The following is a 26158-nucleotide window of genomic DNA, read 5'->3' as shown; positions in this document are numbered from 1 at the left end:
GCATTTTATTCTACGTAATAAATGTTAATAAAAACTGAAGGGAAATATACAGTCATAAATCGACGCATATATTTTGATAAAAATATGCAAAGTTGGGAAATCACAATAGAAAATTATAAATTTGAAAAATAAATTTAAAAAAAATTCGAGAATATGATAACAAACTTTTTTGAAAGCAGTCTGAGAAAAACTCAACATACTGTTAAGTACTTATAATGTATTCATAAAGAGAGTAATTAAAAAAAGAAGATATAATAAATATAGAGGGATTACAACTTATTTAATAGTACCTATTTGATGAGATAAAATGAGCATAAGGGATATGCTGGATAATGAACTTATCATATTAAAAATAACAGAGTTTCTAAATATTCAAGAGATCCAAAATTTGATAATAGCATTAAATATTAATGTCAAAACGAATGTATATTTTATGCGAGAATGTCTATCCTTAATAAATATAAAATATAATGACAAAGATGAGATAAATAATTTGGAAATAAAAATTGAAAATATTATGAATAGCAATGTAAGTACCAAAATAGATGAAAATAATACTTCAAGCAATTTAACTAATTTATTTTTACAAACATGTAATTATACTGATACAGAAACTAATTCAGATGCTTCAACATATGGAAGTGTCACCTTTGATAATATGGACAAGCATAATAATTCATTCCATCATAATCATGACTCACCTAATGATGAAATATATAATGTAATACCTAACTTCGATGATAATAATAATTATGAAGATAATAATTACTTTGAAACTCTTGATATGATAAATAGCCAAAATACAAATTTTAATACAATTTATAAAAAAAAAAAAAAAAAAAATATAAAAAATAAGCTACCATTTGAAAATATTTTTGAAACAGATTTAAACGAAAGCCCTAAGCATAATTATGAAAATGATTTTTGTAAAAATTTCTTTTCAACCATTAACATAGATCACAGTAAAGTTAATAAAAAACAGATTAAATATTTACTTGAAATAAAAAATTGTTTGATAAAAAATGAAAAAAAAACTAGTGATAATTATTCCAAATCAGAAAATGTCTTTAATCATATATGGATGTATATGCACATGCGCAATCCCATAATTGATATAGACAAAGAATATAAAAATAGTTTTTTAAAAATTAATATAAATAATTTTTGCCATAGAAATAGTAAAATACAATTTGATATTTTTGGTATTTATAAATATGATAATAAATATTATTCCTTTAATGATATACCATGGATCGATATATATTTTAAATTATGTTTAAATGCAATTTGCTCCTTTTGTAATATAAAAGTAGATGAAAAATCAAACTGTATTTTCTCTGAAAAGATTAGTTTAGAAAATTCTAACCCAATTTTAATGAAATATTTTAATTCAAAGAGTCAGAAAATTTCGATAAATATAAGTCCATCAGCTAGTACATTAAAAAATTCACCAGAAAATAATGAGGTTATAAAAAATGAGGATATAAAAAATGAGGATAACTATGATGTGTTAATACCATTCGATCAAACTTATGAAGAATATACGACTCCAAAGAAAAGAAAATTAAATTATTTCAACGATTTTGATAATTTAGATAGTCAAGACAAAAGTGAATCTCTTAATTATGAGATTGAAACAGGAAATAATAATAACGAATTTTTTTTTATAAAAAAAACACACATATTTTGTGATGAATGCTATAAATTAGTTTCTTATAAATCAGAAGTAAAACCAATATTTGAAATAATATTAGAAGATTATAAATTATTATTACAATTAAAATTAGTTGATAATGTTATAGATTTTCCTCAAGAACTATTTTGTATATGTAATTATTTTTTTCTTAAAGATCGATATATTGAATTTTTTAAAAAACTTAGTATTACAATACAAGGATTGAGAAAAAAATTAATAAAAAAATTAATAAATAATTTTATTTTTACTTTTACTCTTAATTTTTATCAATATATAATTAAGCCATTATTATTATGTGATGAAAAAAAATTATTGAATCAAGAAAACTTTTTTTTAGTTGGATTTTATGTAAAATATAAAAATTTATTAAAACTTTTTAACAGCCCAAGAATTACCTATGTATATTATTCTTTTAATATTATCTTTCAAAAAATTAAAGTATTACAAATATATTATAAAAATAATTATTTTATGAAAATTTCAAGATCTTTACATTTTGATGTTATAACATTTTTGGAAAAATATAAAAAATCACAAGCCAGAATTTTATATCAAAATATTTCAAAATATGTCTATGACCATTTAAATTATGATATTCTTTCGAAAAATAACTACTCAGAAATATATGAATATTTTTTTCAGTGTTTACGTACTTACAAATTTACGTAATTCATCAAGTGCCCTAATCGGGTGCCACCCCATTCCATTTACTTATTATGCAATTCTTTCTTTTGCCTATTCGATATTTCATAAACCCTGCACAGACTAAACTCATAATTCATGTACAGTGTCATGTGCCATTTGTTTATACTAAAATTTGTTTATGTCCACAATTGTTTACGCCCATAATTGCTTACTATTTATTTGTTTTTTTTTTATTTTTATTTTTTTTGATATACGATAGTAATAAGCCCCCTTAATGAAAGGCTTAAACTTTTAACTTTAAAAGTTGTTTGCAAAATGACATTGTCAAATATGATTAAGTAGAAATGCACATTTTGCTCTCGTGTTTTCGAATATAAAAATAAAACAAGTAAATAAGTAAAAAAAAATTATAAAACATAATAAATATCAATGTAAGGTGAAAAAATATATGATGTGTCAGCATATTATCCTTTTCCAAGGACCACAAAATTATCCTAAATCTATTATGAGAAATGGAAAGTACTTACTTCATTTTCTCAAACTTGTTTTTCTTGACTTTTCATTTTTACAAACTTGTTTTTCTTGACTTTTCATTTTCTCAAACTTGTTTTTCTTGATTTATTCATTTTTACAAACTTGTTTTTCTTGATTTATTCATTTTTACAAACAGTTATGACAATTTATTATTTTCCGGTATATCAAATAATTCTCCATGAAAACATATTAAATAGCATGAGGCTATAAATCCTGAAACTCTTAAAATAATTTTCCATTTATCTGAAATAATTTCCTTGGGTTTTTCTCGAAACATGCCAGGGTAAAACATTTTTGTTTTCATAAAATTTTTATTTGTTTATAATAAATGTATGGCTAGTCCCAATTATTATTAATACTCGATATGCCTTTAAATTAACTGTAAATAAAGTTAATAAACTGATTGTCAAACATAATTTTAAATATATTTACATGGCTATAAACAGGTTTTATATAAAATTAAAAATATTTATATAACATAACATTTTAAATATTAAAAAATGGTATACTATAAATTGGTTTTACAGCACATATTTTATGCACATAAATATTTGTACTTGAAAAAAAAAAAAAAAAAATTTCATATATGATAAATTTCGAACTATATAATTGTATGCTTTTTTTAGAATCAAATTGACCTATTATATATTACTATATATAACTTATTTAATTAATAAATTTTTTAAATGATTATAAAACGTCTTAGTGGGTATAATACTTTTCCTTTTTTTATAGGCCTGTTTTTTTCTCTCTATACAATCTTCAGTATATTGGAAAATGTGGTGAATTGTTTAGATAGAGAATAGGTTTGAAAAAAAAAAATAAAATTTTTAATATTTACCCATTTTTATACTTACTAATATGTGTGTCAATTGTTGATATCACATTAGATATAATATACTTTTATTATTAATCCGTTTTGTTATTAAAAAATTTCATTTAAATTGCAAAGTTGCCATTACCCACATACATAAGAATATATAGTTAGGCCAGTACATAATTTTAAGAACTCGATATATGTTTAGGACTATTCTTTTGTGAAACAATTTAAGACAAAAAATGTAATAATGAAATCAGTATGATCAAATTAAGTGCTACATCTCTTTATTGGCATTACAAAGCTTGGCAACGCGCAACAGCCGGATATCTTAGAACATGTAAGTTTTATTCTATACCTATATGCACATTTATTTACTGAATATTTACATACTACATATTTATTTATTCAATTTTTTTATCGTTTAAAGTTGTTAAAAACAATCTGGCTAACAATGAAATGATTGGTTATGTAATAAACGATAAGCACCCCAAAAGCATAAGAGTGGCTTGCGATCGGTAAGAAATAAAAAAAAAATATTAAAAAAATAAATAAAACTAAACTCAAAAAATGTTAAACAGTGCAGAGATAATAACTACAATTCATTTGGGGTATATACATACCTTTTTTTCATTGTCAACCTTTTTCAGATATATGTATGTTGTTAGGTATAAAAAAACATTTAGATATACAAAAAAAATATGGGTACATGATGAAAAAAGTGAGGCAAAAGTCGGAGATGTTGTACGTATCCAACCCCTAGGATATAGGATAGGGCCATGGAAAAATTACATCCTTGTCAAAATTTTATACAAGGAAAACAAAGAGTAGCGACTTGCAATTTTTTTCGAAATTTTACTCATAATTTTTTTCGAAATTTTACTCACAATTTTTTTCGAAATTTTACTCACAATTTTTTTCGAAATTTTTTTACATCCATTCACGGGTAGCAAGCCAAGTTGAATTTTCTACATTTCCAACAAGTGCATAACCATTTTTTTATGGCACTTATTTGGTTTTAATTCATTTAAGCTTTAATTTTTTTACACACTTGTTTGTCTACATTTTTTGAAACATAAAGAGTTAATAATAAAAATAAATTATTTTTAAATATTAAAGAATATCAAAAATCATCTAAATTTTGATTTTCATTATAAAGGCGATTGTTTCTATTATAATTTGAAGGAGCATTAATATTTTTTAAGAATAAATTAAAATTCAAAGATGTTTGGTTAGTCGATGCTGCATTTTCATTTTCTTCTTCAATGTCTTGTTTTATTAGTTGACGTTCTGCCATTTTTTTTTTATATGCATTAGTAACAAAAACTTTGTCCTTTTCTGTATCTATTTTAAGTTTCTTTTGTATTAATATTTCTTTTTCCATCATTCTTCTTTTTGAACTATTAATCAATGCTTCCATATATTTAGATTTATTATTACTATTGTTATTATCTTTTTTTGTAAATATTTCATCGATATTTAAATCATCATCATCATTTTTTTTATTTTTTTTTCTATCATAATCTTGTTCTCTTCTATAATCTTTATAAGAACTCGTATTCGTTTTTTTAAACTCTGGCCCATAAGTTTTTTTTTTAACATCATTATCAATTTCTTTAGATGGCCCATATGTTTTTTTTTTAATATCATTACTACTATACTGATTTTTGTTTCCACTTTCTTTTAACTTACCACTATGATATTTTGTTAATTCTTCACCTTTATATCCTAAATATTGTATTCCTTTTTTTGGTTGTTCACTTTTTTTTGTGTCCCTTTCATTTTTATCTTCCTGAACTGAAGCATTTTCATACTCATATATATACTCCTTTATTTCATTTTCAATTTCTTTTTTTTTTTTTTCTGCTATTTTTTTATTATGATTATTTTCAAAATCAAAAGTTTCTTCATCACTTGAAGAATTGAAAACATCTTTTATTTTATCTCTTTCATTAGTTCCTTTTTTATTGTCTTTAAAATTATTGTCATTTTTTTGGTCTCCTTTGGACTCCTTTGTTTCATTTTCTTCCTTTTTTTTTTTATTAAATGATAAACTTATTTTCATTTGGCTTGGTTTATATTTTTTATACAAATTATTTTCACTTTTGAGCCCTACCCATATATACTTTTTTATTTTTGCTTCTCTTATTTTGTATTACTCATAACAATCTGGTATTTTTTCCCACATTTTTTGTGAATAAGGTATATTTATTGAGGTATCTTCATCGAAAATATTTTCTCTCGTATTTCATCACGCTTTAGTTTTCTATAATATTATCAATCTTTATTAATCTGTATTTTATTTTGTATTTTTTTTTTTTTTTTTTTTTTTTTTCGTAGCATTATTTAAATTTTTTATTGTGGTTTTATACTTGCATATGAGCAACCGTTTTCAATTTTTTTTTTATCGCCTACTCCCCTATTTTTCCACTTTACATTATTTTATTATTATTAATATGGCTACTTTATTTATATGAATTTTTTATTATGTATATTTTTTATTTGTTTAGCTGGTTGTTTGTTTGTTTATTAGTATATTTGATTTGTTTTTCCACATATTTGTTTTGTTGTTTATGTTATCTAAAAATCGTATATATTACACATATTTGTTCAGCTGTATCAGTATCTCTAGTTTGATATACTTTTATATTTAATAATGGATATAGACGATTTCTTAAAATGTAATAATTTAAGCATACAAAAAGATAAAATAAAAAATATTTGTCATAATAAAATTGGAATACTTATAACAAATTTAGGAAGTCCTGCTAAACCAACTTTTTGGTCTCTATATAAATATTTGTCGCGTAAAAATCTGCATGAGAAATAAATATAATACATTCCTTTTTCATGTTTATCTTACTATTCATTAAAAAGTCTAACCATATATATGCACACATAATGTTAGTGTGTGATACTGCTCAATTTATATTTTTTTCTTTTTATTTTTAATTCCTTGTCCATCTTTCAGAATTTCTGAGAGATCCTCGAGTTATCAAAGCCAATCGTTTTATATGGTTCCCAATTCTGTACAGCTACATTTTACCATTCAGGAGTCGTAAGAAAGAAAAGAAATAAGATAAAATATAAAGTAGCATGTTCCCCATCCCCTCTCTTTTATATATACACAACCAAGCAATCATATAAATAACACAAAAATTAGTATACTCAAACCATTTACATAGGAACATTTTTTCATTAAATGCAGGAAAATCGGCTCTAAAATATAAAAACATATGGACAGACAAAGGGTCACCATTATGTGTTAATACACATAATCAATATTTGGCTTTGAAAAAACGGCTATTTGAAAAGTAATAATTTTATAAAAATTATAAATGGATAATAAAATGTTTCGATATATTTCATATGTATATATCCCATTCGAGATCCTAAAATAGTGGCGTGAACATACACAATATAGTTATATGAATTTATAGTTTATTTTTTTTCTTTTTATTTTCTTAACATTTTTTGTGATAAATACACTTGTTCAGATACAAGGATAAAGTCGAAATAAGTTATGGAATGAGATATGGGGAGCAATCAATAAAAGAAGGTTTAAACATTTTAAAAATGTCAAATATAAATAAGCTACTAGTTATTCCATTATACCCCCAATCAGCAGAATGTACCGTTGCATCCACTTTGGATTGTATATCTGATAATTTAAAGGGGTGGCAAAATATTCCAGAATTAAGATTTTTATCTGGTTATTGCTTTAATGAAAAATATATAGATAGCATAAAAGAAAATATCGAAAAATTTTGGGAAAAAAATGGGAAAGGGAAAAAATTAATAATTTCTTATCATTCATTGCCAGTTAAATATGTACAAGATGGAGATTTATATCCTTTTTTTTGTATTGAAAGTACAAATATATTAATTAAAAAATTAAATCTTAAAAAAGAAGAATATACATTAGTTTTTCAATCAAGAATAAAAGGACAAAAATGGATTCAACCATGTATAGAAGATGTTTTAAAAAAATTGTCTACAGAAGGATGTGACATAGTTGATATAATTTGCCCATCCTTTTCATCAGATTGTTTAGAAACTTTAGATGACATCGAAATTACTTATAAACATATTTTTCAATCATATGGAAATGGACAATTAAGATATATTCATTGTTTAAATTATTCAAAATTAGGGATTGATATGATTATGAATATTATTGACAAAAATCTGATTGGCTGGTAAAAATTATTGTAAAAAATTATATATTCGCAAACTAATATTGAAGCATAACGAAATAGCCATAAAGAATATTTTTTTTAACATATATATATATATTTTTTTTTTTTTTTAATATTACAATTTTTTAAACAAATTATTTATTGGCATGTGGGAAAATGATTACAATTCAACTAACAAAATAAAGGTCATAACTTTTATTTTGTTAAATTACAATATATGTTTAATAGTTTACTATGCACATTCATATGACATGTACATAATATAATGATATATATATGCATATTATATCTTTCCCAATTTATTACTTATTATTGTTTTATTTTCCTTTTTTGTTTATTTTATTATTTTTTTTTTATTTGATTTATTTTATGTTTCTTCATTTAACTACTTTTTTTTGAAAAAAAATTAATAAAATAATTTTTTAATTACAGAATGCATAAAAATAAATACTAAAATAACAACCCCAAAAAATACAAAGAGATCAAAACGACAGAGGGGGTAGAATATATCATATATTTTTTTTATAACATACAAACTTAGTTAAATTATATATATATATAAATTAACTTATATAAATAAACGTATAAAAAGGGGAAAGAAAAAAGAGCATACTTATATTGATCCAAGAAATATAATACTATATTATCACTATTACACAAGTGATTTTTTTTTGTATTATTTACAAAATCTGGTATAACCATTATAGTAAAATATCAATAAATAAATGAATAAAAACAATTGAAATAGCTTAAAAAATACTAGATTGCTATATTTATATGACAAATTTAGTAATAACTTAGCAAGCCAAACTAGTATATAAAAACAAAATGGAAGATCCAATTACTCGGTTTTATAAATGTCGAAAAACATGTTGTGAAATGCTTGAAGATAGAGGATATATAATAACAGCAAGAGAAAAACTCGAAAATTTTGCTGCCTTTAAAGAATTATTTGAAGAAAATGAAAAATTGTAATATTATTATATCTATATTAACATTGCCTTATCTATTTTTTTTATCAACAATCTGACATAGTACAATATATTTCGTCAAAATAAATATTATATATTTTTTTTTCTATAGACGATCAAGAATGACTATAATCACAAGTCACAAAAATGATGCAAGTAATAAAATAATTGTTTATTTTGTGGATGAAGTTAAAAAAACTGGAGTTAAACCTTTAAGAGAGTATAACAAAAAAATAAAAAATTAAAAAAAAAAAAATGTGCAAATAAATACGTGCATGTCCAAATACCATGTGAAATTAAAAATATGTATAAACATGTTAATTTTTATGCACGAACATATATATTTATGGTTTTTTTTTATGAAAAATTATAGATTAACTGAAAAAATGGACGAGAAATCAATACAAAGAGCAATTCTTGTAACACAAAATACTTTAACACCTTTTGCTAAAGATGTAAGAATTTATTTCCATCGTTTAGTAATTTATTTTTTCCCAATTATGAAAAATTATTTCATTCACTTTATTTTTAATCATTTTTTGTCATTCCATTTATATAGGCAATCAAGGAAGCTGCCCCAAGACATATCATCGAAAATTTTTTGGACACCGAATTATTGGTAAATCAAATTAATAATAACAAGACTATTTATAATAATATTGTCAGCCTATCAATATAATTTTGATATGAAAAATTGGCAATAAAATTTATACATTTATATCATTTTTATTGTTATGGCGTTGTCATTTTTTTTTCTTCATTTATTGGCCTTTCTAATACCAGGTTAACATAACAAAGCACGAACTAGTTCCAAAACATATTCCCCTAACAAGCGATGAAAAACGAAATTTGCTACAAAGATACAAGGTAATACAAATTTACATGACATGTTAATAATAAAAATGCCATTTATAGCAAAAAATTCTGACTGTTAATATATTTTATATTTTTAGATTAAAGAAAATAAGCTTCCCAGAATTCAAGATGTTGATCCTGTCTGCCGATATTTCGGATTATCAAAGGGACAAGTACAAAAAAATAATAGAAAAAATACTACAATAATATACATTTTTCTTTTTTCTGTATAATATCAAATATTTCCCATATTTAATGTATAAATATTATATTTTTAATATTAACAATTATTCTTTTACTTTTACACTTCTTTAAAAATTAGGTTGTCAAAATAATTAGGCCAAGTGAAACTGCAGGAAGATATGTCACATATAGGCTCGTAGTCTAATGCGTATATGTTCTGAATATATGGATGTATATTAACTTTTTTTTTCCTCAACATTTTTTGATAGCTTTTTAATTAATTCTTATTATCATTACAATTATGAAAATTTTTTATTATTCTTTCTATTTTTTGTTACACTATTTTATCTTAAAATTATAAACTATTTTTAAAAAATTATATATTTTTTTTCGATATAAAGCATAGTTTTATATAAAGTCTTTATTTTTTATAACTCGATGCTGGGGCATCCTAAGTGGGAAATTACTCCTGTGTGGTGCCACAAAAATAGCAGAAATGTTATGACAATTGAGAAATATAAAATAATAAATTTGATCTATTTAAATTGAATATCTAGTAATAGAAACAAAAAAACATAGCTAGCCATATTAAGGCATTATACACATTTTGAATTCCTTCTTCAAATTTATAAAAACTAAATTCTTTTTATTTAAAGAAGTAATATTTCTTATATGGTGTAATAGAAACTTATAAAGATTGACTTATTGGATAATTCGAATGGGGTCCCTAAATTTCCAGTGTAGTGCATTTATTTCTCGTTCTAGTTTGTCCGTAAAAAGAACATTTTGTGTTAGTGAATATAAGTTTTCTCTCAACTGTAAAAAATCTGAAACCCCAATAACAGTAGATGTAATAAAAGGTCTAGTATACACCCATTTTAATGCTGCAACTGTTAAATTTGGAAAATAATATTTTTGACTTAAATAATATAGTTCTCTTATTATATATGTCGCTATAGATCCTCTTAGTCTTTTCATATAAGATGGGAAATGTAGAATTCTTCCTTTTGTTGTATAATCTGTATATTCAAGATATTTTCCTGTTAATATACCAGCACATAATGGAGAATATGCTAATAAAGAAATATTTGTATTTTGTGGTCTACATATTTCAGGAAATCCTTTTTCAAGATTATTACGGCATAATAAATTATATTCTAATTGGACAGATACAGGAGGAGATATATGTAAGTGTTTACAAAGTTCATAAAATTTTAAAACCCCAAATGGTGTTTCATTACTTAATCCCCATTCTCTTATTTTTCCTTTTTTTTTTAACTCATTTAATGCTTCTAATTGTTCAACAAATGGAACAAAATCATCATAATATTTTGTATAATCATATAATACATCACTATAATCACCTGAGGATTGATTTGGATAATATCTATCAGGCCAATGTAACTGTAATAAATCTATATAATTCGTTTTAAGTCTTTTCAAACTATTATCTACACTAGATATTATATTTTCCTTACTTAATGTTATAGTATTATTATTTCTTTCTTCATCCAATTTTTTTTTTTCATATATTTTTAATTTTTCTAGCTCTTCTTTATCATTTTTTAAATACAATTGTTCTTTTTTTTTTAATTCTTCTAATTTATCAAGTGGTGTCATTTCTTTTTGTTCATATGATTTATTTTTATCTGATATAGATTGATAATTATCATTTTGTGAGTTTTCTGTATTTGCTTTGTACTTTTTTGCCCATGGAATTTTGTCAGTCCTACCACAAATTTTTGTTGCTATAACAAATTTGTGTCTATTTGCCTTACCCTTAGATTCAATCCAATTTCCTAATATTTTTTCTGATAATCCAAAATAATTTTCTTTAACAGGTAATGGATATATTTCAGCAGTATCAAAAAAATTAACTTGAAATTCTTCATAAGCATAATTAAATAATTCATGTGCTAATTTTTCATCAACATAATTACCAAAATTCATAGTTCCTAAACAAATTTCTGAAACAGCTATATTACTATTACCTAAATAATGATATCTCATATCTGGTTTATCCTTACCATTTTTTTTAATACAATATAATTGACTATATTTTTGAGGTTTTATTAAATTTCCATATGGATATTTTACATATCTCCATGATTCTAATCCAATAGGTTCTTTACTATAACCACTTGTCAATACATCACTTAACATAGGTTGTCTAAATATTTTATTATCTAATGTCTTTTTAGGTATAATTATTTCTTTACTATAAAATCTTTTATCTTTTTCCAATTCAGATTTATATGGTGGTATTTCATCACTAGTATTTTTAAACATTTTATAATAATTTCTTCTTTTATATTCCCAATAATAATTTCTTTCTTTATCATAATATGTCAATATATAATCATATGATGGATTATCAAAATCTGCTTTTACTAATTTTATATTTTTGTTTTCATCATAATCTAATGGTAGCATAATCCAATCTTCATCTTTGATACCTTGTTTTTTTATATCAAAACTGTTTTCAAAATTTTCTTTTGCTTTTTTTAACTCATCTTTATTCCATAAACTTTTTACCTTTTCATAATTTTCATTATCTATTAAATATATTCCTTCTTCTAAATTATATACTTTATAATTTATCTCAACACCATTAATATTTATTTTTTTAGATTCCATTTCTTCAACATATTTATATGTCACATCATCTTCTTTATTTATATTGTTATTATATAATGAAGTCTGGTTTTCCTCATTTTCTCCTTTCATTTTATTTTCCACATTTTCTTGATCCTTACCCATACTATATACTAAACTTTCCTTATTATTTGGTCCATTTTCAAATCCTTTTTTATTTACTATATCATAAATATTTTCATTTGGCTCGTTAAAATTAGCTGTAAATAAAATTACTTTTGTAATTTTTTTTTCAACATTTTTAATCAACTTGTTGTGTGTACCTTTTTTTATAAGATACATCAAAATAGGTTTTCTTCTTAATATTTCTTCTACCTTTTTTTCCCCATTTATTTTGCAATGTTCTTTTTTATTTTCATCATTTTTCATGCGCAGTCTAAATTCATTCCCCCCATAAATGGCGCCTTTATATGTAGGGAAATTGTTTTTTATTGAATTTAAATTAACATGTTTACATTTAATACTAATTGAAATAAAAAAAATGAAAGAAACAAAAAAATATACCCATTTTAATCCACATTTCTTCATCAGTTTTAACCTTTTACTTAACTTTTTTTTTTCATAAATATATTATTTCAAAATGAAAATAGTATTTTCCCCCAATATACATTATTCATCGTATTATGTTTGTTCTGCTATTATCACTGCTTATAAAATGGTGAATCATATATATACGTATTTTCTCTTTCTCTTTTTCTCTATATTTTTTTTTATTTATTATACTATATTCCTATACATGTAAAGGACTTTATTTTTACAAATTTGTGTGATATGTTTAGAATATTTTTACATACTATTTCGAAGCATTATTTTATGGAAACATTTTTTTTATTCCAATATACATCTCTTTACTTTTTAAACCATATTTATTTTCATAGAAAAAAAGATCTCTTTATTAGTATTGCCATTTGTAAAAATGAGGCACATTGTAAATTAAAAAAGTGGATATGTGAAGAAAAAAATAATAACCAATTTTAAAAAAAAAATGTGTGCATGCCTATTATTAGTTATGCTTAAATCATATTTTAAAAAGGGAATTATTTGTAGTTTTATCTTTTGTTAATAGTTGCTTTTTTATTAACATAAAAAAAAATAAATTATAAAAAATGAAGCATATCATTGAAAAATTAAATAATACAAATACAATGAAACCCTGCGATGATTATAGCACAAAAAAGCTAGCTACTCACCATAAATGAATAGATAAAATATGAATTGTGAAAAAGAACCATAAAACATATATTGTTATATACATTTTTGTTGCCCTTTCCGAATGAAAAATGCGGATAATTTTCACTTTTTTTTAGAATTCTGTTTCTTTAATTTTTGGTTGATTGCAACAGAAAAATCTATATCAGACGATTCATCACTTTCATAATTTGATATTTTACTTTGTTCTTTAATTTTTAAGTTTTTTTTTTCATCCTCCAAATTTGTATTTAAGACTTTATTGTCCATTAAATTATAATGGGAGTCTTTATTTTGCATACCTTGAGATATTGCACTTGAGAATTTTATTTCCTCATTGTTTGGAATCTTATTTGATTTCACCATTTTAATAGTATGTAGATTTAATTTATTATCTTCAAATTCTTGTCTCTTTATTTTTGTATTATTTATATCTTGATTGTTATCATCTTCATTAGTATGAATATTTAAATTGGTGTTATAATTTGGAATTCGATGAAAATAATTTTCACTCTTTATTATATTTTCTTCTTTTAATCTCCTCAATTCTTGATCGATAGTATATTGCTTATTATGCATTGAATTACTACTCATAAATTTTGTTTCTTCATTATTATTTTTTTCCATAGTTGAATTAATATCATCACTAGTAAAATTGTCTGGATTTGAAAGCATGTACTGTTCATATTTTTTCACAATTTTATCAATGTTCAGATTATTTATTATTGTTTGATTAATTGTAACATCTAATGATTTTTCTACAATATCATCCCCATCATATTTTATATGGACAGGATTACTAGAATATTTTATATGTAAATTTTTTTTTTTTAAATTATTTCTCAATTCATTATCCTCTTTTAATGCGTCCTCTAATATTTTTAAAATAGATTTAACTCTCTTTTTTGCTAATTCAATACCTTGTAATATTTTATCATAAGAAATTGGTAACCCACCAGGTTTTAATATACTTATTAGGTTACCATTTTTATTAATAGCAATAGATAATATTGATGACATAAATTCTTCTTCATATGATGATGGGTCAACAAGACAAATTTCATCAAAACTAAAATATGCAAAGGTTGTTAAAATTGGAGAATTATGTACAGATAAAGAGGAATAATTAACTTCGTCTTCATCTATAATTACATTTCCTGCATTATCAATATTAACACTGTTATTTCTAAAATGTACTAAAGCACTATATGCTGATAAATAACAGGAATCATATAAATTTCCATCATTTTCTATTACTGTAATATTAATTAATAAACACCATACTTTTTTATGTGGTATTATACAAAGAGATTCAAAATTTAAAATATTACTAGCTTTAAATATTCTTTCAATTAAATTTTTTATTTCTAAACATTCATCTGTTATTTTGGATATATCATTAAATGTACTAAAACTTTCTATATCTAAATTTATTTTTATTATTCCTTCATTAGGTTTTTTATCATATGGCTTAACTATTTCACTTGTTATTTTACATACTACTTTTGTATTACCAATAGACACTTCAACATTTCCATATTCTCCCAAAAAATATATCGATATATTTCGTGAGTCATCAAAATTACGTCCATCCAATCGTAATTTATTTTTTAAGTTACACCAAAAAAAGTTTGTATTATTTTTACAGGTCTTCATTTTATTTATTTTTATCACTTTTACATTGCGATTAACCCTACCAATTACAATGGGGAGTTGAATTATATATCCTCCTCCTCTTGCTCTATATACATATATAATATTTTGATTTTTGCCTGAACATGTAAGCGATTGCTAATTAACCCTTCTCAAAAACTGGCTCCTTACTATAAAAGAACCCTCATTAATTTGGTATATATATAAGTCAAGGTATTTTTATTTATTATTTTTATTATTATTACATACTATTTTATTACATTGTGAGTGGTAGGAAAAACATATGAAAATTTTATACCGTACAAATAAAAAAACATTAAAAAGGGAACAAAAATATATATTAAATAAAATAAAAAAATATACGGATATTTAAAGAGATACAATTAATAATTTATCAATTTTAATAAAAAAAAAAAATAACACAAAAATGGATATGCAACTCTCGTATATTTTGTGAAACCCCAATTTAATACAGCGTCCCCCTTTTATAGCTAAAAATGAGAATGAAAATTAAAAGTAGGTAGGTAAATAATTTAACTAAATATTCTACCTACATCGAATTATACCAACATATAAAATTTAATACATAAATTTTTATATATTAAAAAAATATATAATAAATAAAAATGAAAAAATGGCATTTGTTTATATTTTGCCAGGGGCTTCTTTAATATTATGGAGAAAAATTAATAAAAAACCGGATATTATTATAAAGGAAAATTATTATTGAAAAATTCTTTTAATTTATGATTACACCCGTTTTATGATGTTGTGTGGGTATTACATTAATTTGAATATTTCATAATCGTATTGTAGAAAATTATGAGAATAGTATATGAAATATTTTTTGTTTAATTTTGCTTATATGGTCTTAAAGTTAACAAACAAAAGTTGTATAGATTTATAAAATAAAAAGTGTTGCGCACAAATATTTATTTGTATGGACATATACATATACATACGAATTTAAAAGAGACTTAAAAATCATTCGACAATTACATAAGTAATGAGAAAAAAAAAATATCATTATTATGGTTGAGCATATCCACGCACCTTAGCCATCATAGCTGCTAATACTTTGCGAAGATTCAAATGAAATACAAATTATATATACATACTTTTCTATTACAAAAAAATATTGTATGTATATATGTTCTTTCACTAATGAAAACATTCTTTTTAATAATTAAAAATGTGGATGTGTATAAAGAGGGGTAATATCTACGTATATATGCATACGATATATACACGACACATTTTGTCTACACCTTTTTTTCCTTTTTACTTCGCAATATTCGCTGAGGTATTTCAACTATTTTTTTTTCATCATTTGGTTTTCCGGAATTATTTTGGTCAGTTTCATCATTAATTGTAGGGAAGCAATGATTAATTATATCTAAGATGATGGAATTAATTTGCATATCCTTTTTGATAAATATTTTTGAATATGATACAAGCTGTAAAAAGTGAACAGTTTTATTGTATTGATAAAGTAAGTTAGGTAATTCTGTAAATGTATTTGATGATTGTAAATAAAAAATTCCACAAAAAAAATTATAAAATAAATTTTGAAATTTGTTCCCTGCAATATTATTAGTACTATCATTTATCCATAAAGATAAAACTGCTCTATTTATAAATATGTCTATAATTAATTTAATTGAATTAAAAGGAAGATATTTAATATTAAGAAAAATTAAATTTAATATTTCAATCGATAAATAAAATTGAAAAATCGAATCTTGTTTTGTGTTATAAATATAGGAATTCATTTGAAATTGTTTTGTACTATTGTTGTTGCTTTCATATTTGGGGCTTTTTTTATTTTTTCTTTCTTTACTCATATTTCTATCAATATTGTAATTAATTTTTTTAATTCTCACTAATTTTATTTTTGAAAAAATAACATAAAAACAAGAATATATAATATAATCTAATAAATTATATTTTATATAATTTTGATCGCTTTTCATGTCATTTTTAAAATCCCGATTTATCATTGTCTTATTATTTGTTTCCGATACTATAGGTTCAGACAAAAGTATAAATAAAAATTTATATGAAAAATTATCATAAATATTATTAACAATTTTTATATTTTTTTTAATATTTAATGATGATGTTATAATAAATTTATTCCTTTCTTTTGAAAGAAATATCTTTTCAATATTTCTATCCATTTTATTTTTATAAAAAACTTGACTTGGAAAATAATTATAACCCCCTAAATCATCAAATCTATTTTTATTTAATATATTTTTTATATTTTGGCTTAATTTATTTGAGTTACTTAAATTGACATTTTTACATTTATCTTCATCAATTATATTAATTAAATATTTTACTATAACTTTTTTCATCTCATCTGATTCATTTTTATTATTACCATATCTATTTTCAAAATTTTTATTATCAATATATTTATTACTATCTTCCCCTTTTATTCCAGATTTTGAATTATTATTATATGTACCTCGGCTTGTTTGTCTTACTTTGGCGTCTTTAATTTTTCTACTTTTTTTTGTTTTACTAAATTTGGAACTTCTTAATGTTAATATGAATTCTTGTTTTATTTTCACCTTTAATAAGAGACAAATCAAAATATATATAAATGATAAAATATAGCATGACAATTTTTTATTCTCTCTTCTTTTTATATCTAACAATTTATTTATTCCTATAATTAATATATTTTTCATAATAATATAATTATCTTCATATAATGTTAAATAATAAGAATAAAATGAGCACATAAAATTTATATATAAATTTATTAAATTTAATAGTAATTCATCAGATATTTTTTTTTTTTCACTTTTTGTTGATGGGAAATAAAAATATTGTTCAACTTTTATCGATTTATTATCTTTACTTCCGTTTAATATATTTATTATTTTGTTTTCATTATCACCAACACATTTTTTTGTACTTTCATTTGCTAAACTTATATCATTTCTTGAAACATCACAAGGGTTATCCTTTTCTACATTATTATTATTATCGAAAGTGTTGTCTTCATTTTCTGTGTTACAATTTTTATGGTCATCTTTTTTTGTATTTTTACCTTCTCCCTTCTTTTTAATACTATTATTATTCTCATCATTATTAGAAGTAAATGATGTAATAAAATTCATAGCAGATATGATGGCGCTTTTCACTTTGCTTTCATTTTGTGGATTGTTATTACTTCCTTCTTTAATAACATTATTTTCAGACGCTTGATTTAAACTAGATTTGTTTTGTTTCGATTCGGCCTTACTTGTTTGCTTTTGTATATTATAAGTGGGTATAAGGGATTTACTATTATTATTATTATTGTGTATCCTTTTGGGGTTTGAATAAATTCTGTTTAATATATTAACATATGCTGAACAAATGATAATAAAATTTTGGACAATAATTTGATTAAAATGTTTTTTAGAAGCTTTTTTAAATAAATAACAAAAAGAAATAAAAAAAAATGGGGTATCTGAATTTTTTGAAATTGGTACATATAATAATGAATTTATAATTAATTTGATCATACTATAAATATATATTTTTTTACTTTTTATTTTACTTAAATAATAAAATAAATATTTTAAAATTTTTTCAATCCCTTTTTCAATATTATACATTTTACAAAATTCAATTAATTCTTGCACTTTTTTTAAATTATCAATAAATATATCGTTTTTTTTCAATTTATCATTTTTTCCAAAAATAAAAATACTTGATAAAAAAAGTTCAATACTTTCATAAAAACTATTCTCCAACTTATAGTCCTTAGTAATATTAGAATTAGGGCTTGAACTTACATTTGTACTAGCATGTGTAATATTGTTGTTTCGTTTTTCTATGATTAATTTTTCTTGTTCACCATTTTCACTATTTCCAATATTGTAAAGACTTGAATTTTTATTTTTGTTACTTGGGCTACCTCTTGATTTATCTTCCTCTTTAACTTTTACAGTATCTATTTTTTTTATTAATATAGACATATTATTTCCTTGTTGAGAATCTTCGCATGTATTATTGATTTGCTCATTTTCTATATTCTCTTTATTATTGAATTCGTTAGAAATTTCATTATTAATTATATCACTATTATTTTCTGTGGCTATTTTTTTATTGTTATTTCTTTTCCTTCCCCCTGCTTTTGCACCCCCTCTAGCCACACTTGCTTTTTTTGCATTTTTTTTACGTTCATTTTCTTCCTCTACTAATGTGCTAAAATTTTTTTCTTTTGAATTAACACCACTTTTTCTTCCATACCTGCTTCGTCTTGTTTCTTCTTCTGTATTATCTGTTAATGCCATTTTTGTATCTTGGCCTTCATTTGTCATGTTATCATTAATATTATCATCTTTACAATTATTGTTATCCCCTTCTACATTTTCTATATTGCTACCCGGGGTAGTACCATCTTGCTGTTCTTGCTCTTTAGCGTCTTCCTGTTTAGTGCTATTTTTTCTTTTTTTAATTTCTCGATTTGGTACCCCATTATTATTATTATCACAAATAGTATTTGCCTCGTCAATGTCATTTTTTACTTTTTCTTCATTACACATTTCATTTGTTTCAAGAATGTTTTCGTCCTTTAAATTTTCTACTTTAATTTCATCTTTAACATTTTTTTTCTCTACATTTGTATTTGCTAATTTTGTACTTCGTCTTCTTCTTTTCTTTTTTTCATTTTCTCCGGTTTCAATTTGTTCATTATCATTCCCTTTGTTTACCTTCACAGATACGCAATTAATAACTTTTTCTTTTTCCTCATTTTGATAATTTGGGTCATCCTCTTTATTTTGCTCATTAGGTCTCTTTGTGGGATATTCAATATATTCCTGATTTTTAAAATCTCTTTTAGAAATATGCTCGAATATTTTTTTTTTTTTATATTTTATTTTTGAATAAAAGTGAGTAATTCTACTATGTATTGTGTCGTTGAATTTTTTTTTATATGAAAAAAATTTTATTAATTTTAAGACCTGACATTTTGTGTTCATATCAATAAGCTCATTATCTAAAAATTGTACTAGCTTAAAAAAAAAATACTCAAATGGAGTTAAAGAATATCCATATATTTTATTTAGTACTAGTACAACTTTTAATATTTTTATAAAAACAAAATAAAATTTTTGTAATTCTATAATAACAAGTTTTTTAAAATTTTTAATATTTGTTAACTCTTTTCCTTTTATTTTTTTTTTCAATATTGTGTCAATATTTATATTAATTAAATTATCTTCAATTAGTGAAATAACCATTAATGAATTTTTTAGTAATGGCAAAAATTCAAGGATAAATTCTTCAGAAAATCTGGTGTCTTTTTTTTGACTTATATTTTTATTGTTTATTTTTGTATCTTCCATAAAAGAACCTACTGAGCTATCAATGTCGTTTGTATATTCATCCGTGTCGTTAAGGAAATAAAGACAAAATGCAAATCTATTCACATATATATTAAGAAAACAAAAAATTGAATTTAAAACATAATAAATAAAATTATTATCATAACAATTTAATTTTTTTAATTCTATAAAATAAAAAATATTTATAAAATAAACATTTTTTAAAATTTCTTCTTTTAGATCTATATTTTTATCACTTGTTATTTTATTTACTAATATACTATTATATAAAAAATCACTTATTTTTATATTATTTACATTTAAACATTCTATTTTATGTGGTTCTTTTTTTTTTTTTAAATGTGTATTCTCTTGTATTTCAACCAAACTTTTAAGTTTATCTGAATTATCAATTTCATCTTTTCTTTCATTTTCATATATTATGTTATTTTCTTCAACAACTTTATTTGCATTTTCCTCATCTACATTCACATTATTTTTACTAATTCTCCGCTTTCTTTCTTTTTTCTCTTTAGTACTATTAGATTGATCTGTTTGGGTTACACTTTTTTTTTTTTGATTTTTTTCTTTCAAAACTAAATTTTCCAAAATAACTTGAAGCTCTTCTAAAGATACGTTAATAATATTTTTACAAATTTTATAATTTAGACTAACATTTTTTAGATTTCTAAATAACATAATATATGAAAATAAATAGTGATCCTTTGAATTTTTTATGAACATAGAATATATATATCTTAGTTGTTCTTCATCTAAATTTAGTTTACTATTTAATTCAGATTCTTTATTTTTATAAAATGGCTCGATACAAAATAAGTTAGGACAAATTATCTTATCATAAAATTCTTTTAAAAACCTTTTTGATAATAACTTTGAACAAATATATAACAAATTTAAACATAAATTTCGAAATTTTATATAAATAAATATATTTGTATCTTGCTCTTTTAACGTGTTAAATATACATAAAAAAAAATTTTGATAAATATTTTTAGCTATATATATTTTTAATAATTTTTCTTCATAATTTAATTTTTTATTTTTTAAAAATTCAATTAATAATATTGTCTTCATATAAAATATTTTCAAACTTGTATATCTTATTACTGGACCTTTACTAATACAACATTCCAATAAAAAGTTTATAATATTATTTAAAAGAAAATTTTTCCCATCACACATTTCTATAAAATCTTTTTCATTTTCTAGATAAGATAAATTGCTACTATCATTTCGTGCAGTATTATTATAAATACCTCTTTGAATAGAATTGTTTACTTCGTTTTGATACATATTCATTTCATTTTTTGCTGTATTTAAATTCATTTGTTTTCCCTTTATCATTGGTGGTACTATCATACTTATACTATTGGTGCTTCGTCTAGCATTTTCATTTCCAATAATATTAGATCCCATATTGTTATATGGAATATCTACTGTATTTATATTTTCATCATATTGTGCTGTATTCATTTTAATATAATTTTTTTTTCGAATTTTATTAACATGGATTTCAAATAGTATATACCAAATGTTTTTTTTTTTGGTGTTATTTTTAAACAGATTTAATATAAAATTTAACAAAAAATAACAATTATAACTATTTAAAGTCGAATTATTATCTCCATATCTTCGTATTTTAATAAATTTATCAATTTTACTAATTATAAATATGTATATTTTATATTTATTTGATTCATTGCAAAATTCTAAACTTTTTAACATGCACAAAAATATTTTATTTACGATCAAAATGTTTGTCTCGTTAAAATTATTTTCTACACATTTCAAAAGGGTGTCTAAAATTTCGAGTACATTATTATTATTATCATAATTGCTACTTACTATATTATGAATATTATCATAATAGTTTGAATTAAAACTGTTATATCCATTTCGATATACATTATTGGCATTATTTGTTGTTCCATATATATCATTTAATAAATCAAGTATAGTTTCAGATTTTGTTTTTTTTTTCAAACTATTTTGCATATAATTAAAATTTATAATATTATCATCACCATTCCATATCACATCACAATCGTCCTTATTTGAATTTATAGAATTTGAATTTGCTACATCTATATTTTGATTAATAGTGGGACTATAATTGTTATTATTATGCCCTTGATATACATTTTTTATATTATTTAAAAAATAAGATCCTCCTCTTGAAACATTCAAGTTTGATGTAGATCTGCGTGAGTATCCATTTCCCCGATTGATATTACTCATATTTGTATCTCTTCCAAATATAGCATTACTAAAGCTTCTAGAATTATTATGATAAATATTTGTACTTCTATCTTTGCTCATATTCATTATATCAACACTTTGTCGTCCATATATATTTGTGTTAAATCCTGGAGAAAATTTTTCTATATTATTATATTCATTCATATTATAATTAGAATCCTCATAAGGTCCTTTAGAATTTATATATAAATTATCTCGACTATTATTATATAAAACATTTTCATTTGGCATTCCATTATAGTTAGATAACCTATTGCTGTTCCCATAATCGGAGTAATCACCATTTCGGTCATTCAAATTTATATAGCTATAATCGTTTGACATCCTATAATTATTATTATTCATGCTAAGATTATTATTTTTGCTTACACTTTGATTTTCAAGTATTGAACTATTTTCATCGTTTAGTATAAAACTGTTTTTACCAAAAATTTGATTAACATTATTTTGTTTTCTACTAAAGTCTTTTTTAATATCCCCTATATTATAAATAGGATCAAAACTTTTTACAAACATATTATTATCATCTGAGTTTAAAACTATATCACTACTAGCGCTATTTATACCTTTAAAATTGCCATTAAAATATTCTCGTTGTTCTATACTTTCTTCTGTCATTTCTCTTTTTTTGCTAAATGTTAAATAATGTGAATCACCAATGGAGTTAGATAAATTTGTATTATTTAAACTGGAAATAGAGGGACTATTATTGTTATTTTCCTGCTTTTTACGATCTATCATATTATGTGTTTGGTTTTTTTTATCTATATCATTATTATAATTATAAGAATTATTGCTATTATTCTTATCTGTTATGTTATTTTTTGAATATTTTTTAGCTTGCTTGTTTAAAAATAAGATAAGCAAAAATATTAATCTTAAAAAATAAATAATAGATCCATCTAAATTATTTCTTATTTTAATTATCATATTTTTCATTTGGTTAATTATTATCTCAATATTGTGTAAAAGAAATTCTTTATATTGTATTTTATTATCATCGTAAAAAATAATTTTTTTTTTTTTTTTTATATTAAATAAATTAATATAAACATTTAAAATTATATTAACAAACATAACATTTTCATTATTAATATCGAATTTTTTATGAATATCTTTATTTTTATTTATGCTAACTATTTTATCATTTTCCTTCAATTCTTCTATTGGTATTATTCCGTTGTTTAAATTGAATATCGTCGTTAGATTATTAACATTTTTTTTATCAAGCTTTATTAATGTATCCCAATTTTTCAAACTATTTATATCACTATTTTCCTCATTACTTTTAACTTTATTTATATTTCTTTGTTTTTTTTTTGTAGGTAGTAAATTATTTACTCCCTGTGTAATTGATGCTGTTTCAGAACAAATTGGGCTAGCTTTATCACTAGTTGGGGCTTCTATTTGTTCCTTTTGCAGATCTTTATCATCTATGTTGGTACTATTGTTTATTTTATTTTCTTCATCATTTTCATTGTTCAAGTTTGAATTTATATTGTTAGAATTATTTTCTATATTTTGTTTGTCTTTTCTTTTTTTTTTTCGTTTTTTTTTTTTCTCTTTTTCATCATTCTGTATTTTATTGGTATCAGCAGATTCTTCCACATTTTGATTCACCTCATTAGTACCACCACTTTCATTTTTTAAATCATCTTTTTTTTCTTTTTTTCTTTTTTTCTTTCTTTCTTCAGTATGTTCTTTTTCAGGAGAAACATTTAAATCGTGTGTAGCTTCATTTTTTTTATTGTCATCAAATTCACATTTATTGGTGTCAGCAATTTTACTATTATTACTTTCAAAATCGATATATGGATTTTCAGAGTAAAGCTCAGAATAACTAGACGAAGAAGATGAAGATATATCACTTTCTTCATTATTTAAAAAAATTGAATTTTCATTAATAATATCAAAATTTTTGGAAAAATAATTCCAAAATATTCTATAAATAAGCTCTGAAAATTTTTCATTAGGGCTATTAAAAGAATAATATTTTGATATTAATATACAAATATATGACAAAGAATTTATTAAATTATTATGTAAATTAGATGAAATATTTGAAGAATAATATAAAATTTTTATAAATACTAATATATATTTTTTATATACTCTTTCACATATTTTTTTAAAATTATCATCTGACTCTTTTTTACTCTCTAACAATTTAAAATCATCTCTACTTAAATAAAATGATTGATCTTCTTCATTTTTCTCTTGTAATATTTCATTATATATTATTGGTATTAATTCAGTGTGGCATATTTGTTTTATAATATTTGTTATAAGTAAGTATTTATTTTTAAATATTTTACATTTATAATTATCACACTTTTTAATTATTTCAATTAATTTTGTCTCACACTCATCAAGAGAATTATATTGATATATAAAGTTCTCTATAAATGTATTTAACTCATCATATCCTAATCCATTACTTAAAAATAATTCATATTTACTTACAATTGTGTCTATACTTATAAAATCATTTCCCTCCTCTCCTGTGCATGGATTTTCCATGTCTTAGTTCTACACCAAAAAAATAATAAAAAAAAAAAAGCACTTTATCAAATAAATTATATATTCAATAATAATGTGCTTTATCTATATATTAATAAAACATAAAAAAAAGTATATATGCCCTTGGCATTTTTTTTTATAAAAAAACAAAATAAAATTTCACTAAGCCATATATATGACTATAAATACACTCATATTTATTTTGCTATCATTATGTTAAATCATATATAAATATATTTTTTTATAAAAAATTGTCTCCTTTAAAAAAATACTAAAAATAAAATTTTATATTCAAACATATATATAACCAAATTTATGCAACATGCATATATAAAGGGTATATTACATTCACAATAAAAGAATACTTTACATATTCTATCTTAATTATAGAAAAAGCATATAGAACAAAAGCAATATTACTTTGCTTATATAAAGATTTTCTATATTTTTATAGGAAATAAAATTAATATTAAAAAAAATATGGAAATTATATGTACCAAATATTTCCACAAAAATAACATTTAAAACTGTGATTAAAAAAAAAAACATAAATTACATATAAAGAAATATATATAGTACAGCTTATGCGACAATATTATCATGGTATTATAAAGAATTCATTCATTTAA

At 22.2% G+C, this 26158-nt stretch overlaps 9 protein-coding genes across 9 annotated transcripts; 4 read left to right on the top strand and 5 right to left on the bottom strand.

Moving 5' to 3' along the window:
- Positions 1-307: 307 nt before the first annotated feature.
- PVVCY_1104220 (conserved Plasmodium protein, unknown function) lies at positions 308-2473 on the top strand (the record flags this gene model as incomplete). The annotated part of the gene is made up of 2 exons (XM_037634568.1): positions 308-2361; positions 2461-2473. The coding sequence occupies 2 exons, from the start codon at positions 308-310 to the stop codon at positions 2471-2473; spliced, it is 2067 nt and encodes a 688-aa protein (XP_037490654.1).
- Positions 2474-3011: 538 nt separating this feature from the next.
- Positions 3012-3167, bottom strand: PVVCY_1104210 (conserved Plasmodium protein, unknown function; the record flags this gene model as incomplete). The annotated part of the gene is made up of 1 exon (XM_037634567.1): positions 3012-3167. The coding sequence occupies one exon, from the start codon at positions 3165-3167 to the stop codon at positions 3012-3014; it is 156 nt and encodes a 51-aa protein (XP_037490653.1).
- A 786-nt stretch (positions 3168-3953) lies between these two features.
- PVVCY_1104200 (mitochondrial ribosomal protein S17 precursor, putative) lies at positions 3954-4523 on the top strand (the record flags this gene model as incomplete). Its single annotated transcript, XM_008625959.1, has 3 exons — positions 3954-4032; positions 4123-4210; positions 4343-4523. 3 exons carry the CDS (start codon positions 3954-3956, stop codon positions 4521-4523), a joined length of 348 nt encoding a protein of 115 aa, XP_008624181.1.
- A 292-nt stretch (positions 4524-4815) lies between these two features.
- Positions 4816-5757, bottom strand: PVVCY_1104190 (conserved Plasmodium protein, unknown function; the record flags this gene model as incomplete). Its single annotated transcript, XM_008625960.1, has 1 exon — positions 4816-5757. One exon carries the CDS (start codon positions 5755-5757, stop codon positions 4816-4818), a length of 942 nt encoding a protein of 313 aa, XP_008624182.1.
- Positions 5758-6348: 591 nt separating this feature from the next.
- Positions 6349-7895, top strand: PVVCY_1104180 (ferrochelatase, putative; the record flags this gene model as incomplete). Its single annotated transcript, XM_008625961.1, has 4 exons — positions 6349-6499; positions 6664-6750; positions 6901-7006; positions 7190-7895. The coding sequence occupies 4 exons, from the start codon at positions 6349-6351 to the stop codon at positions 7893-7895; spliced, it is 1050 nt and encodes a 349-aa protein (XP_008624183.1).
- An 824-nt stretch (positions 7896-8719) lies between these two features.
- PVVCY_1104170 (DNA-directed RNA polymerases I, II, and III subunit RPABC1, putative) lies at positions 8720-10105 on the top strand (the record flags this gene model as incomplete). Its single annotated transcript, XM_008625962.1, has 7 exons — positions 8720-8862; positions 8975-9082; positions 9236-9317; positions 9422-9481; positions 9646-9729; positions 9816-9890; positions 10040-10105. The coding sequence occupies 7 exons, from the start codon at positions 8720-8722 to the stop codon at positions 10103-10105; spliced, it is 618 nt and encodes a 205-aa protein (XP_008624184.1).
- Positions 10106-10602: 497 nt separating this feature from the next.
- Positions 10603-12924, bottom strand: PVVCY_1104160 (aldehyde reductase, putative; the record flags this gene model as incomplete). The annotated part of the gene is made up of 1 exon (XM_008625963.1): positions 10603-12924. The coding sequence occupies one exon, from the start codon at positions 12922-12924 to the stop codon at positions 10603-10605; it is 2322 nt and encodes a 773-aa protein (XP_008624185.1).
- A 924-nt stretch (positions 12925-13848) lies between these two features.
- On the bottom strand, positions 13849-15399 carry PVVCY_1104150 (exosome complex component RRP45, putative; the record flags this gene model as incomplete). The annotated part of the gene is made up of 1 exon (XM_008625964.1): positions 13849-15399. One exon carries the CDS (start codon positions 15397-15399, stop codon positions 13849-13851), a length of 1551 nt encoding a protein of 516 aa, XP_008624186.1.
- A 1259-nt stretch (positions 15400-16658) lies between these two features.
- PVVCY_1104140 (conserved Plasmodium protein, unknown function) lies at positions 16659-25529 on the bottom strand (the record flags this gene model as incomplete). Its single annotated transcript, XM_008625965.2, has 1 exon — positions 16659-25529. One exon carries the CDS (start codon positions 25527-25529, stop codon positions 16659-16661), a length of 8871 nt encoding a protein of 2956 aa, XP_008624187.2.
- Between the last annotated feature and the right edge of the window lie 629 nt (positions 25530-26158).

The sequence above is a fragment of the Plasmodium vinckei genome (genome assembly GCF_900681995.1).
Source record: "Plasmodium vinckei vinckei genome assembly, chromosome: PVVCY_11".
In the NCBI taxonomy this organism is placed as follows: Eukaryota; Apicomplexa; class Aconoidasida; order Haemosporida; family Plasmodiidae; genus Plasmodium; species Plasmodium vinckei.
The sequence above is the reverse complement of the archived record's forward strand: the minus strand, read 5'-3'. Positions and strand labels throughout refer to the sequence as shown.